General features: G+C 38.3%; 1 protein-coding gene across 1 annotated transcript in view; it reads right to left on the bottom strand.

The window, feature by feature from the left end:
- Window positions 1-3,963: 3,963 nt before the first annotated feature.
- The window catches only part of fat1a (FAT atypical cadherin 1a), a 100,187-nt gene continuing 87,199 nt past the window's right edge, over window positions 3,964-16,951 (bottom strand). Inside the window, exons 22-29 of the mRNA XM_016570442.1 lie at window positions 16,222-16,379; window positions 13,285-13,741; window positions 13,033-13,186; window positions 11,975-12,085; window positions 10,753-11,399; window positions 10,502-10,639; window positions 7,003-7,038; window positions 3,964-5,633 (exon numbers count right to left, since the gene is read on the bottom strand). Coding sequence (XP_016425928.1) covers window positions 4,954-5,633; window positions 7,003-7,038; window positions 10,502-10,639; window positions 10,753-11,399; window positions 11,975-12,085; window positions 13,033-13,186; window positions 13,285-13,741; window positions 16,222-16,379 — 2,381 coding nt within the window. The 3' untranslated portion in view covers window positions 3,964-4,953. The remainder of the gene's footprint in view (window positions 5,634-7,002; window positions 7,039-10,501; window positions 10,640-10,752; window positions 11,400-11,974; window positions 12,086-13,032; window positions 13,187-13,284; window positions 13,742-16,221; window positions 16,380-16,951) is intronic.

The following is a 16,951-nucleotide window of genomic DNA, read 5'->3' as shown; positions in this document are numbered from 1 at the left end:
TGACCTACAGATGTTTCAGTGCTCCATGGGCATGGCCTCTTCAGGGTGTGCTGGAAACTTGGAGAGGCTCTGGCGTCTTTTCTCACACACTTTTTGTGTGGAGGTGGCTGAACCACATCTGCATTTTCCTGTTGAAAGAACAGACATCATCATGTAATGAGAGACAAAATCTAAACATCACTTCTAATGGAAAATAACACAAAGGATTTGAAATAGAGATGTTATTTATTTATTTAATGTATCTGAAAAGTAAAAATGAAAGATAGGTGGAACTTACCAAATCTCCAGTGCTCCATGGGCACGGTCTCTTCAGAGTGGATTTGGTTGCTCCCTATAGAGACACAGAGAGTCCTGGTGATCTCTTGAGGGACATGGCAGGCATAGGTGCTTCCTTTGAGGATGCAGTGGTCACAGGTGCTCCCTCTTGGGACGAGGCAGGCACCGGTGCTTTCTCTGGGGACCTGGCAGGGACAAGTACGTCCTCAGCAGTTGCAGTGGACACTGGTGCTTCCTCTTGGGACGAGGCAGGCACTGGTGCTTTCGTTTGAGACGAGGTGGGCACAGGCCCTTTCTTTGGGGACAAGGAGAGCACAGGTACCCAGTGGATGAGGCAGGCACTGCTGCTCCTTTTGGAGTCTTAGCAGGCCTTGGTGGTGGTCCTTTGGGGGCCTTAGGGGCAAGGGTGTCAAGATGACATCCCTTTTTAGAAAAAGTCTCATATTTTCGGAGAATTTCATTTTTCCCCTAAATCGGTGTCTGGCAAGCATAGGTTCTCCATGTGGGGACCCATCTGTCACGAGTGCTTCCTCAGGGGACAAGATAGGCACTGGTGCTTCCTCTTGGCCCAAGGTGGGCACTAGTGCCGCTTCAGGGAATGAGCCTGGCATAGGTACTTCCTCTTGGTCTTCCTCAGGGGACCTGGCAGGCACAAGCTCTCCCTGTTGGTACTGAGGAGTAACAGGTGCTCCTTGCGGGGCCTCCACTATTCCCCACCACTGGCCTGAAGTGAGGTCCCCACATTCTTTCTTCTTAGATGATGAGCACAAAAGATCTTCCACCTCCATTATTGCCCACCACCGCCCTTCGAGGAGGGCCGTGATGAGCTCATCATGCTCATCAGTGGGACTGTAGTGCATGGCTGACATGCTCAGTATGGTGGATAAGTGTCTTTGGTGGTGGTAAGACAGGTTATCCAGGAAAAAAAAAACTCTGAAAGGCTGTTTGTGTGCAACAATTAACTGTATGTGAAACACTGTGGAAGAAAGAGAAGAGCTGTGTAAGCCCAGAAGCTGGTTGCTTTAGTGTTTTAAAATTCATATTATTCACATTATACAAATTTCATATTCAATTCATATTAATTTGATAAATTGTAATCAATTTACTTGTTAAAGCATAAATGCATTCTTGTAGCTCAAACAGGCTATATGGCGCTGACAATGCCAATTTCTTGGATTTGATTCCCAGGGAATACATGAACTAATAAAATATATAGGCTACCTTGAATTCGATGTGCTTTGGATAAAAATATTGTCTGACAAATGCATAACTATAAAATATAAATATAATGTGCATAACGCCAATGCCTAGAGGTTAATGGGGTCACATGATGCCCATTTTCCACAAGTTTATATGATTCTTTAGGGTCTTAATGAAAAGTCTGTATCATAGTTTGGTTAAAATTTCTCAATGGTTGTGTAAAAACACCTTTTTTTACCCTGTCAAAAACAGCTCTTTTCAGATCAAGCCGTTTTTGTAGCATTTCCCTTTAAATGTTAATGAGCTCTGCTGACCCCGCCCCTCTTCCGAGCCGCTCTCAGAGAGACTGTTTACTTTAGCCGCATTCATCGTGAAACTTGCTAATTAGCACATTATTAGGAAAGGCGATTTGCAAAGATTCATATCTGAGATCGGCTCGATTTGAGAAAGGGGAAAACATTTAACGAGATAAAAAAAAACACCGGGTGGATTTTTATCATTATAGGGTGGTTGTGTACACACACTGCCAACACACATTTCAGTTCAAACAACTTGTAAAAGTGCATGTAGCATCCTATGACCCCTTTAAGTAGGCGAATGTGAAAATAGCTACATAAAAAAAAAAAAAAAAACGTTTTACTTGTTCATATACAGTATGCGGTTGTCTAGTCTAGTCTATTTAGTTTCTTTTTAGTTTATTATTGGAATTATTATAGGATACTTTTATTTCTAAAAAATACTAAAGTAAGACTAGAGCACAGGTAAACAGTTGAAGGATATCGGTAACGGCCTTGACTACACCGATCGGAGGGATTATTACGCGTTAATAATTATCAAGAGTATTTTAAGATATCGAAGAATATCATTTGTGTGCGTGAGCATTATAAAAATCAGAATAATTAATTAGTGATTCATGTATCAGCCTTCCTGAAAATTCCTCACAGACAGCCACAAATTTGTCTAAATACAGACACTGAGACAATAGCTTAAACAGAAAATAAAATAAAAAATATATTGATTAAAAGAAACATCCCCAAACCCTAAGTGAAGAGCATACTCACAATCACTCGCTGACTCCCAACAAAATCCAATCTCGTGTGCACTCAAATTAATACTCACCGAACGTTCTAAATTAATTTGCGACATAATGGCTTAGAACTGCATCTTTTAAAACTTGTATCACGATGACATATGGCCATGGAATGTGTGTCCTGGCCTGTTTTATTCAATTAAAACTGTAGAAATATACACATTTTCCCCCTTCGTACTTGTTTATAACTAACCAGCGCTTAATCAATTAACATGTGCATGCAGGAGCAAGTAAAGCTGCCACAATCCCCAAAAAAGTACTGAAGGATCATAGTATCACAGGCTACTACTAGCTTGCTTGTTATCATTAAGCACAACAAACTCAACGAGTCTGTCAACTGATAGGGCAATACAGCACATTTTTGATATATAGGCTATAATTCACTATAGTTTTAGCCCCTGAGATTATTTCAAACAGGCAAAAGTGTATATCAAAACAAGCAGTAGGCTATTTATAGATGTCATAAACACAAGAAAAAAAAATTACAGGAAGACCAGTTTGTCAGAATGTAGTTGTCAGAATGACCCCCCAAAACGATGCACATTTCAGACTTTTAATGAAATGTTTAGACTTCTATAATAAAATCAGTAAATGAGAATTTGCATGCAATCGTTTCAGAACAACCTCAGATCAGGTGTTATTCAACAGCTTTGCTCTGTGGTCATTAATTAATTAATTAATTATTTATTTATGGCGTCAAAGTGTTGGAAAACATTATGCCAGTAGGTGGCGACAAGTGATCATCTTTACACACGAGTCATTTGAATCACTTTACCAATTCGTTAAAAAAGTATTTATTTAGGAACGAAGCAAGTGACTTTATGAACAGTCATTGAATCATTTAGGAAAACGCACTACTATTGAAGCATTGTGTGTTGTTTGGTGTTGCAACGGTTCTGCTCTGGTTTTGTGTGGTTTGTTAGAAATCATTCTAAATAATGGTTATTATTATAAAAGTTGGAAAAAGTTTTTGCTGTTTAATATTTTTCTGTTTTCTGGAAAGACAAGCATTTATTTGAAATGGAAATCATTTGCAAGATTATATATATATATATATATATTTTTTTTTTTAAAGTATTTTGATCAAACAAATGCAGCCTTGGTGAGCATAAGAAATGTCTTTCAAAAACATTAAACTGCTATTATTTAATTATTTTCATGCCACAATGGAGCTGTTAAAATCCATAGAAAATTAAATACATTATAACTAAGGGTCCCTAAAGATTGTTCCCCTTCTTGTTGCTGTCACAGTTGCTGACAAGAATAATGCATCTAAATTGCTATCAACACAGCATGGTCTAATCACAGATGAACACATTCAAGCATTGATCTCTCTTCATAAATGTGAACTATTTCAAGTATAAAAAGTAAATAAATGCATGCAAGACAAACACCCATTTTAGAGAATAATTTATTGCCAGTAGTAAAGCAGTTAAGCTAGTGGCAGTATTTAATAAAAATAATAAAACAAGACCATAGCATTGCTCACACACACACACGCAGACCCTGAAAAAGTCACATGTCTGTGAATAATCTCGCACTATAAATATATTGGGTCCCATTTTCATGGTCAAAAAATAAAGATGTTCCAAAGTCACAATTTACAAACAACAACAACAACAACAAAAAAGAAACATAACACATCACAAGAATATGTAGATGTCCTTTCAGAAATGAACGTGTTGTGACGATCACACATTCACAACCTTGACATTTTTTATTATTATTTTTTTAAGATTCTCTTATGCTTTTTTCATTGCTTGTGAATGAACATACAGTAAGGCTGATAATGACACACCATGAGTTGGTACACTACTTTTTCCTGTCTTTCTTTTTTGGAAAAAAAGCAAAACATATCTACAAAAACCTATTAAACCTTGAAATCAAAACTGTACATTAAAATTTACATTACAAATGAATGAGGATTTGTATTAAAAAAAATCAGTTTGCATGGTTATATCTATACAAATACAGATATCACCTTGATGATTGAAATTATGCTTTTCTCCCAATATCCATGACAATATATCAGTTATATTTTGTGTAAATTGTACATCTCAGCATGATCGTATGCATGATGATCAACATATTATTTAATGGCACAGCCAAGTCTAATGTTCTCCCCAATACTGTTAAATAATAATAATATTAATAACAGCCCACAAGAGCTAGCGAAGAGAACTCATGTTTAAGCAAGTCTTTTCAAAACCTCTCTCTCGAGTGAGATACAGATGTATACAACGTGAGCGTTTGGATGTTTGGCATTTACGTTAAGTGTAAGACTACGTTTGTGTACCGTGTATGTGGTGTGGTTATGGTTTGAACACACAGTCAAGTCTCCTGTAGCAGGGTTTCATTTAGGCACTTTTGATATTCTGGATCCAGTGTCAGACTTCAGTATGCTGCTGCTGATGATGTTGAGAGTCCAGTGGCGATATGACGAGCCTCTGAAACTGCGCTCCCTCCTCCTCTCCACCGCTCTCGTAATCGCTCATCATCACTTCTGACTCCTCGCAGCAGGCGGACATGTCCGAGCAGGACGCCGTGGACGTGTAGAGCGACAGCGACATGTTATCGGCAGCAGGGGGATCGAAGTCACAGCCGTAGCCCAGCGGGAATCCTCCACGCCGGTATCCTCCGGTGGAGGACGACGTGATGGTGCTGGTGGGGTTGGTCTGGGGTTCGGGGTCTGATGAGTAATGGTGGTGGGGAAGGAATTGGGTGAGGCTGTAGAGTTGGGGTAAGGGCGGGCGCTGGCGTACTCCGGACCCTCCGGGACTAGAGGGGGCGCTGTTTAACGCTTGCGTGGCGGGCTGCAATGTGTCGTAGCGCTCTCCGTACACCGGCACGGGCGGAGGAGGGGGCAGGTCATCATGGGACGGAAAGTCGTCGGGTGGGGGAGGGAAGTCGTTTTCGATGTCGTATCCGCCGGGATAGTAATCCGTGTCCAGCAGGGCGGGGTCACTGTAAAGGGTGGGTGGGGCCTCCACTACCTCATAATGAGGAAACTCCTGGATTCCAGGAAGTTGAACGCTCGGCATCCAGTCAGATGTGTCCCAATGATAGCCTGTCGGACAAAAATAATAATAAATATCACAATGCCACAAAACAACAACAAACAACAACAAAAAATATTATGATTAGATTAGGAGCCCGTTCTTCGTACATCGCTAACTATTATCCCAGATAACTCAACCCAGCCATACTAATCATCAACAACAGGTGAGTTCGAAGAACCGAATTAGCCAGATCCTGATTAGCGCGATGATATCATCTTGGATGTGACTTTTCATCTCGGATGTAATAAGCGACGTACGAAGAACCTAGGTTACACACTGAAAAAAAGTCTGGGGTCAATTCAACTTCAGAGAGGTCCATTTTAGTTTTGAAAAATGGCATTCATAACCTAAATAAATTACATATGAGATCGCTCGTTTCTGTGTCTTCCTTATCTGTGTTGTTGATTGAGTGATTCTAAACTCATTCAGGAGGTGCGTAATAGCGCCCCCTAGTGTATAATAGCGAGAACACGGAAACCCGGAAAATTCTGTGTTTGGCCGGGAAGCGTTGTCTCATGAATAACAGAAAATTCTGTTTTTGGCCGGGAAGCGTTGTCTCATGAATAACAGAAAATTCTGTGTTTGGCGGGGAAAGAGTTAAAGTAGTATAAAAAACAGAAGTTGAGCAGGAAATTAGTAAAACGATGCTAGTCATCAATCCCTTCTTTTAACGCTTCTGCCATAACTTGTATTACACTAATGTTAAGTTACATCATAAAGATAACAATAATAATAATAATATGCACTTGTTTCTATATTAAACAGTAACAATTGCAGTTTATTCTGTGAATAGAAGTTGAATTGACTTCAAACCACTCAGTTAATACCAGCCAAGTCATTTAAAACCAACAGCATGCAACGTCAGTATCACAACAACACAATACAGATCATTCAGCACAGCACAAATATTACTGGAGTGCACACAAATATACACACCACACATGTACATTTAACTCTGAATATGTCTATTGTTTGTGGATTTACAAAACAACCTTGACAATATGACAGTTAGTCAATGCTTTCAAAGATCCATTTGTCCACATTATATTATTAGCGAGAGTGTTTTCTGGTTATTATTATGGATTTTGAGGGAATTTTTGAGAGATGACACCAAGTTAGACTGGAAACACTCTCTCACACACACAAAAACTTTTTATGACACGAAGCTGTGACAAAAATTGCACAAGCCCCATTCATTTCTAAATACCAAAAGTAGTGAGTTGATTTGAAAAGGAGAGTTAATTTGACACTATTTTTGTCACAGATTTTGTGGACATGCAGAGTTTTGTTATATTGAAGGGCGTAACCAAGCTAAAATAAAACAAAAAATTGAATCGAAAGGCTTCAGGCAAATTGTACAAAATAAAAATAAATCACCTCTTGGGTTCTTGTGTTCATGAGCCGAGAAAGACTCTTTAGATAAAAGGCAAACAGAATTGCAGAGAAAAGACAGTTAGAGAAAATGTCAAAGACTACGAGATCGAAAAACACTGTGAAAAAAAGAGTGCAGGACAAGGTGGATACAAATGTAGGAACCATGAAGGTATGACACGATCTTCATGCCATTTGCTTGCACAGAAACATGGCGGGAAGGTGAAATCAGTCTTGGTAAGATCGCAATTTTCCACCTTAAATTAGCTGAACAATCATGTGCCACTGAAATCAAATGAGGCACCTGATTGGCTAATGAGGCATTTGATCGAATTTTTTAAGATGTGATTAGTCATTTTTAATTTCTTTGTCTTTGTAGATGTAATTTAGGTGAAGAAAATGGCATTTTGGAGACCTAATAATCACCAAACGCTAACGACACAGATACCCAATAATCAGCATTGAAGCAGCAAAATACTACCTTCTTTCTCCACCGAGTCAACAACAGAGCTGACAAGGTGGATTACTGTCACTAGGGAGGCTTGTAAAAAGGGCAGATAAGAGAAATCTAACATTAATTTTTCAGAAGTAAACATTACAGGAAAGAAACACTGGAAGGCAAGATTGCAAGGGAGAGAGGAAACAGAGACAAAAGCGTTTCTCACGATGAGACATTGCATTCTGACATCTGACAAAACTGATGGATTTGAACTGATTGACTGGCACTGTCAGAACAACAGATACTAACTGGATTTATGGGATTTTGGCTTCTGCCAAGGGTGTGATCTAAGGGATGGGTTAATGGCAGAGGGATTCGGTTGTGTTGGTAAGGCACACATCTGGGTTGAGCTCTGGTGAAGGATAGGGGAGTGACGGCTGATGTTGTGCTCATGATTACACACATTAACAGAGTGATGAAAGGAAAGATCAGGAAAATTCTCAAAGATAAAAGAGAACAAAGACACTCTCTGGCCCCAAACCAAAACCAGCAGATGGAGAAAAATGAAAGAAGCAGGGTTCACGCTTTAGAGGAATATACGGGTACATGGCCATAAGAAAATATGAATAATCCATTCAATATAATGCATTAGTGTTTATCAGAGATTCAGTGGGGGAGTTGTTAGGTCAAGGTCGGGGGTTGAAAAGGTCAAATGAGGGTCAAGAGTAGGGCTGCACGATAAATCGCATGAAGCACGCACGTGATGGAGATTTACCGCTGATTACAGAACCGGCTTTACTGATAAGATGCGCGTTAAATATCGCATGCGATTTATCGTGCAGCCCTAGTCAAGAGTCAATGGTTAGATGACTGCAGTCCCTTTCACATGACTCATGTCAGGTCAAATGACATTTGAAAAATCATCTAGCAGGTTCAGACACGATTGTTCAGCGCTGCTAATGCATTCATTGATTGGAGAGCAACAACAGAATTTGAGATGTAACTTCTCTTAGTTTTCGTTTGAATTAAACTAATGCTGCTCAAAAAAATAAAAAAGTAATGGATTAAAATGCTGCTCAAAAAAAAAAAAAAAGTAATGGATTAACTTGCTAGATAACCATTCTGCAGTGCTACTAACTAAAACTATCAATCTTTTTTTTTTTTGTAATTAAAAATTGCAACTGAACTGAAATAAAATATAGTTAGATAAAACCTACTGAAATAATAACTAAAACTGAAATTAAATAATGCCAAATAGGAATATGTAGATTAAATATGACAAAAGCATATAAAATTACTAAAAGATAAACTAACATTAAACGAAAATTAAAAACAAAGCTAATTCAAAATATTAATAAATACTATAAATATAAATAATACTAAAATAAAACATCCTGGCATACATTTCTCAACACAACTATCATTTGTTGCTTTGATCAGCCAATAACAAGCTGAAACTTGTACTTGAAGTACTGTTACAAGGTTTGACCTGACCGCAAAATAGTGCATGGATATGCTATAGCTTGACAGTTTGTTCCACACAGTTCTGTCATAAGTCATGTGAAAAGGCCTTCAGATACAGTAATCAGGATCAAAAGAAACGTTGTGTTGTGTGTGCTGGAGACCCATCATGTGTACTTTTCATACCCTGCTTTTACACTCTGAGCTGATGTCTTCAACCATCCATTGGCTTCATTAAGAGACACAAAGAAAGGAAGGGGGAAAAAAAGAAGAGAAAAGATCCAAAATATGAATTTCACACAGAGAACTAATAAAGATACTATATAGCTCATTCTCATATGTTGCCTTGAAATGATGAAAAACTTATGAGAAGTTGCTCTCGGCAATGGCAAAAGAAAAAGACGAGGGGGCTTAAGAGGGTAGACAAGCTTTCTTCTTTTTATGCATTGAGAATTTCGCAGGGCCTTTAGTGATCGCTTCCTTCCACCGTGGGCGAGTGTTCACTTACGAGCAGGCCTCTATTTAAAACCTTGCTCGGTGTCTGTGGTGAGATTTGATCCAAATGGGAGCTGAAGCCCCAGTGCAGCGATAAGGAAGAGAGAGAGAAATGACAAAACACATGACCCAAAAACATATCACCCTTTACACTCGGTTACATCAGTAAAATAAAGACAGACAGGGTTAGCAGATGTTCAAACAAAAACTAAAAGAACATGCAAGCGATTTAGATTATGTTTGGAATAGAATACTAGTGAAGTTTCTACACTACGTATGTACTGTGCAGTATGTAGAATGTTGAATGAACAGAAGTAATACCAGATACAGGTTTATTTATGAGATGATAACTAAACATCAATCAAGCTCGAGTAAGATTGTGTCATAGTGTGTGGCACAGGAATGGTGGAAAAAGACAACTGTAATGTATATGTTATCCTTGTAAGAATAAGTTTGACAAAAACAAACATTTTCATAAAATGATAAGCTTATGTAGAATGTTGAATGAACAGAAGTAATACCAGATACAGGTTTATTTATGAGATGATAACTAAACATCAATCAAGCTCGAGTAAGATTGTGTCATAGTGTGTGGCACAGGAATGGTGGAAAAAGACAACTGTAATGTATATATTATCCTTGTAAGAATAAGTTTTTGACAAAAACAAACATTTTCATAAAATGATAAGCTTCACATTTCAGTCAACTATTTTATATAGTTACAGAAATAAAAATAAATATCTTTTTGAATTAGAAGAGTTTGCAGGAGCGGCTAACATAATGGGTTTTTTTTCTACACAACTGTTTCTTCGCAAAAAAATTTGTTTAAATTAATTCACAGCATTTGTTGTATACTGTCAGTATGTATCACAGTATAAAGTACACTAGGTGTTTCCATTCCAAACATAGCCTTTTTTGTCTGCTAAAGAAGTATTCTTTCAATAATATTTTTTCATCTTGTTTACAGAGAAACATACTGTATAAATCATTCTGATATCTGAACATGTCACAGAAGTATTTCACATATATTCTGTAGTATAACTGGCTGGTTATGATCTATCAGTCATCTATAAGATGAGTAAAAGCAAATGCATTCTATTCCATACATACCATTGTCGTCACATGACTCGGACTGGAAGGAGCTGAGAGAGTGGACCTCAGACATGCTGCCTCTGGTGTTGTAAGGATGACAGGCGCTGTCCTCTACCGGTTTCTTACTTAGACACAGATCCAAGTCCACTACTTTAGCTGTGAGGAGAAGAAAACAGTCACACAAACTTTCCCTCACTTTCGGAGCCCATAAAATAGATTGTCTTACAAGTCACAAGACATTCGGATTCCGGATGGGTTTCTGTACATACCATCGTAGTCGTATTCCCAGCTGGGCTTCTGTATGGAGTCACTGTCAGACACGGAGTTGGAGGGTGGGGGAGGAGGCAGGTTAGGTGCTACACTACAGACAGCCACCGTCTTCCTGTGCCCGTGCACTGTATCGGGGTTGAATGTGCTGAATTCTGGGTGCTCTGGTATGGCTGAGCCCTCAAACGAGTTGCGGTCCAGATTGTTGCGGGAGTCGCTTGGAATGCTGGGAGTGTAGGAGATGGGCCGTACAGGGACCTGCGGCGGGATGTCGGAGTAGATGTTCTTGTTGAGTCTGGAGTCAAAGTACGGCCGATGGAGGAAGGCATGCGAGACTCCTGTGCCTACGCCAAGCTTGTCGTCATCGTCAGATTTGGACTTTGAGCGCCGGCAAATGCGCTTGCGAACCACGACGAAGAGTATGACGAGAAGGAAGATGCTGGCAACGAAGACGACGATTCCGATTACTTCCTCCAGGCCGATGTTCCAAGAGGTGGAGACAAATTCGTTGCGGATTTCGGAACGGAGTTCACAATGCCGCCCACTGTAGCCCGCAGAGCAGTTACAGTTGAAGGAGCCGTACGTGTTCTGGCAGTGACCACCATTGCCACAAGGGTTCTTCAGACACTCATCTACATCACTGAGGCACCTAAACACACATACAAGCATGTACTGTAAATACACAGCTGCATATTCAGTCTACACTTTCAAAAGATTGAAGTTTTCTGAAAGACGTCTCTAATGCTTGCCAAGGCTGTTTATTTGATCAAAAATACAGTAAAAATGGGAATATTATGAAGTATTATAAAAATTTTAAATAACTGTTTTCTATTTGAATATATTTTAAAATGTAATTTATACCTGTAATGTCAAAGCTGAATTTTTAGCAGCCATTATCCCATGAAAGTTGAGAAATCACTCTAATATGCTAATTCTAATAAAACTTTTTTGGTGGAAACCATGATACTTTTTTTCAGGATTCTTCAATGAATAGAAAGTTCAACAGAACAGCATTTACTTAAAAAGAAAATCTGTCACTTTTAATCAATTTAATGCATCCTTGCTGAATAGAAAATCATTTTTTTTTTCATTTAAAAAGTCTCATCTAGGTATCATCTCAAGAGAAGTAGCATCTCATAAAGAAGCTTTTCATTATGCCCACTTAATATATGTTTGACTTATTCAATCAAGTCTCAGTTTTATTAGATGGGTCAAAGGATGTACCTGTCTCCTTGGAAACCCAGCTCACACTCACACACAGGACCATCCAGGCTATCAATGCACTTGCCGCTGTTCTTACACGGGTTATCTGTGCAGTATGGACCCAGCTGACACCTGGTAGAACATTACAAAGAGCCAAAATATCATTCAGAAACTTCACACATGCACAACTTTAGATAAACTTCAAATAGGAAGAACTGTGTTTGGATAGTTTTTAATTGCAGTAGAAATTTCTCAAAGAGAAAATTGATTCTGTCTTACTGAATTAAATCTGATTATCAATCACATTGCCTTCCAAAGCTTCTGATTAAATTTCCAATTTAATAGGAATTACTGAGAATGCCACATGGATTTCTGAAGTATTTTTCTTTAGTTTGAGTCACACCATGCATATTAATGAAGTTTAATTTATGAAAATATTGACAGAGCTTACTTTTATTTGCCCTACACATGGAGTATGCAAAATGTCATTAAAATGGAAAAAGAACTAATTTAATGAAATATCAAACTTTAAAAATAATTAGACAGAGAGTAACATGGTGTAATGCTATAAGGTCAATGTAAAATTTCAATGAAAAGTATTGGGAACAAATCAGAGATTTAACATTTAAAATAAAAAAAAAGAATGAAAATTAGACATTTATAACAGTGTCATATAATGGAGATTATTGAATATTTCTGTATTCAGACAGTGTACAGTTATCCCAAAAATACCGGGGCACTTAATCCACTCTTAAAAATGTATGATTGTCATTGCACAAACTATCAAAATTTTTTTTTTTTTTAAACAAAGATAGCACATGGTCAGAATGATCAAAGTTATCAAAAAAGATGAAATATTAATGTTAAAAAATAATACAAAAAGTACCTGAACACCTTTTTAAAATAAGAAAAGTTTTCTGGTCAAACTTGAAGCATGTCTGTACTGTAGATAATGCAATGAATTTGCACCTACATATACTAAAAATGACAGAGACTTCACATCATTTGATTGCAGGTACAATAAAAGTATTGCTCAGTGTTAGAATAACGTCTGTGGTTACAAGTGCATGTGTTCTCACCGTTGGCCAGAGTATTGTCCTCTGCACTGGCAGTAGAAGTCTCCTCCTCGTGGGATACATGTGCCTCCATAGAGGCAGGGATTAGAGGCACAGGGGCTGATAGTGACCTCACAGTGAGTGCCCATGAATGCAGCGGTGCACTTACAGAAATACCCTACAACACACAATAGAGCAAAGCATATTAGTCAGTCCTATATCTGACTGAACTGCAATGAGTCCAATCAAAAACAAACCAAAAATGGCCACACATACCTCCGTTAGGCAGTGATGAACATGTGCCTCCATTGGTACAGGGGTTACTGGAGCAGCCCTGGAGTGGAGGAGCCAAGCTGCAACCGGGAGCGGCCTCGACCAGCTCCTCCAGGACTGAGTGAACTCCTCGAACCTGAGATAGCGGCAGCTCCCTCCCATTAAACACGATCCCCTCGAGACAACCCCGCAGCCCATTTACCACAAGTCTTCCTGAGCCGGATGTTGGCCGTGCATGACCCCCGAAGTACATGCTGGTGTCCAGGTTGAGGGTGCGGAGAGTTCCCGGAGCTTTGCCAGACGCAGCGTGGACCTGATCTAGGACCAGTCTAGCATAGTTACCATCTACCTCAAGAGAGACAGTGTGCCACTGTCCGTCACTGACCTGGGTACTGTGCACAGACACCACACCAGGACCACTGCCGCAGTCAAATGTGTACTGCAGGCGGCCGTTCACAATCTGAAACACACACAGATAGTTTTGTATTTCATGCTGCCCCTATATAAGAATGGCAAACATGTGGATTCAATTCAAATATTTAGTATCTCAAATCCACATTTAGCCAATTGACATTATATATTTATATTTCTAAAATAAAATAAAATATTAAAATAAAATAAAATATAAGCTCACGCAAACCTGTCCATTAAGTTGTATGTTGTATGCATAAATATATAAAGGAGGGTCTCTCCAAACCTATAAAGTCACCTAAACAGACAACCAAGGTCATTTAAAGCACATGCAATGTTTTGGGTATGCTATTATTTGCACATTTTGGGCATCACAGGCATATTCTGTGTCAGCACCATTTTTGGACAGAAAACAAACTTATGACGGCCATAAATGTGTGCCTATAAAAATTAATGTCTAAGTAGGCAGTTTATCAGTTATTTTTAAATAGCCAAAAATATGACTCTGTGAAGTACTTCAGGTGTGATATTAAAGTATTCTGGCAACAGCCGATTGATTAAACAAATGAAATGAGTAATGATGCTTCAGGGATAAGCAGAAACAGATTATTATAATGTAAGAGCAGGGAGATGATTTATTTGATCAAAAATACAGTAAAAATGGGAATATTTTGAAGTATTATAAAAATTTTAAATAACTGTTTTCTATTTGAATATATTTTAAAATGTAATTTATACCTGTAATGTCAAAGCTGAATTTTTAGCAGCCATTATCCCATGAAAGTTGAGAAATCACTCTAATATGCTAATTCTAATAAAACTTTTTTGGTGGAAACCATGATACTTTTTTTCAGGATTCTTCAATGAATAGAAAGTTCAACAGAACAGCATTTACTTAAAAAGAAAATCTGTCACTTTTAATCAATTTAATGCATCCTTGCTGAATAGAAAATCATTTTTTTTTTCCATTTAAAAAGTCTCATCTAGGTATCATCTCAAGAGAAGTAGCATCTCATAAAGAAGCTTTTCATTATGCCCATTTAATATATGTTTGACTTATTCAATCAAGTCTCAGTTTTATTAGATGGGTCAAAGGATGTACCTGTCTCCTTGGAAACCCAGCTCACACTCACACACAGGACCATCCAGGCTATCAATGCACTTGCCGCTGTTCTTACACGGGTTATCTGTGCAGTATGGACCCAGCTGACACCTGGTAGAACATTACAAAGAGCCAAAATATCATTCAGAAACTTCACACATGCACAACTTTAGATAAACTTTAAATAGGAAGAACTGTGTTTGGATAGTTTTTAATTGCAGTAGAAATTTCTCAAAGAGAAAATTGATTCTGTCTTACTGAATTAAATCTGATTATCAATCACATTGCCTTCCAAAGCTTCTGATTAAATTTCCAATTTAATAGGAATTACTGAGAATGCCACATGGATTTCTGAAGTATTTTTCTTTAGTTTGAGTCACACCATGCATATTAATGAAGTTTAATTTATGAAAACATTGACAGAGCTTACTTTTATTTGCCCTACACATGGAGTATGCAAAATGTCATTAAAATGGAAAAAGAACTAATTCGGAGCTTTGCCAGACGCAGCGTGGACCTGATCTAGGACCAGTCTAGCATAGTTACCATCTACCTCAAGAGAGACAGTGTGCCACTGTCCGTCACTGACCTGGGTACTGTGCACAGACACCACACCAGGACCACTGCCGCAGTCAAATGTGTACTGCAGGCGGCCGTTCACAATCTGAAACACACACAGATAGTTTTGTATTTCATGCTGCCCCTATATAAGAATGGCAAACATGTGGATTCAATTCAAATATTTAGTATCTCAAATCCACATTTAGCCAATTGACATTATATATTTATATTTCTAAAATAAAATAAAATATTAAAATAAAATAAAATATAAGCTCACGCAAACCTGTCCATTAAGTTGTATGTTGTATGCATAAATATATAAAGGAGGGTCTCTCCAAACCTATAAAGTCACCTAAACAGACAACCAAGGTCATTTAAAGCACATGCAATGTTTTGGGTATGCTATTATTTGCACATTTTGGGCATCACAGGCATATTCTGTGTCAGCACCATTTTTGGACAGAAAACAAACTTATGACGGCCATAAATGTGTGCCTATAAAAATTAATGTCTAAGTAGGCAGTTTATCAGTTATTTTTAAATAGCCAAAAATATGACTCTGTGAAGTACTTCAGGTGTGATATTAAAGTATTCTGGCAACAGCCGATTGATTAAACAAATGAAATGAGTAATGATGCTTCAGGGATAAGCAGAAACAGATTATTATAATGTAAGAGCAGGGAGATGACACTGCTTGCATTTCAGTCCCAGACTCCTTTGCTCTTTCTGTCAGCTGTGCGGTTTTCCCTCACCAAAGTGGAATGTGTGAGAAAGAGCTCCCCTCTCTTCTCCCAGCTCCAGAATAACTCATTCCGTTTTCTCTTCTTTTTTTGGAAGGATAGAGGGGGTTAAGAATACACACTCACCTCCAGTATGCTGTAGTCTGTGCCTTTGGCATACATGACAGTAGCGTGGGTGGAAAATGTTCTCAGTCTGAGGGACAGCTTCATTTCTTCCTTATTCTCGTTCTCCATCAGCCTGTACCGTGCATATCCATTACCGATGAATGTCAATGACTGACGCTCTAAAACACAGAGCAAACCAAAACAAATTAGTGATGTTATCATAATGTCCACACCCAACACTACATTTCTAATGCAGCAAAACTAAACGTCCATTTCATGAACAAAACATTAGTGCTTGTAATGCTGTATAAAACACAAACCAATCAGAATTCATTATGCAATGACATTATTAGTTCAATTTTAAACAGCAAACATGCAAATAATAAAATCCAATTCAAAATATTAAACACTTTAACAGTATATAAATTATACCAAAATAACACTGATCTCCATTCATGGCTGGGTCCCTTCATTTAATATACATCTATTGTTTTGTGTCACGGTGCGTGCGGGGAGATGAAGCGAGGACTCAATTGCAGGAGAAATGGTTATTTATTTTAATAATAAAAATGAAACAAAAAACAAACTCAAACCACCCCGAAGGGGAAAAACAGACAGGCAGACCTAAAGCTGCACACATGCAGACACGAAACACACACAATGAGAAATGACGGATCAGCACAGGATGACAGACACAAGGAGAATAAATGGGAACCAAACGAGGAGGCTAACGAGGGAGACACAGGTGGAT

Source organism: Sinocyclocheilus rhinocerous, unplaced genomic scaffold (genome assembly GCF_001515625.1).
Source record: "Sinocyclocheilus rhinocerous isolate Xijiao unplaced genomic scaffold, SAMN03320098_v1.1 scaffold681, whole genome shotgun sequence".
Lineage (NCBI taxonomy): Eukaryota > Metazoa > Chordata > Actinopteri > Cypriniformes > Cyprinidae > Sinocyclocheilus > Sinocyclocheilus rhinocerous.
This window is presented reverse-complemented; position numbering and strand designations above follow the sequence as displayed.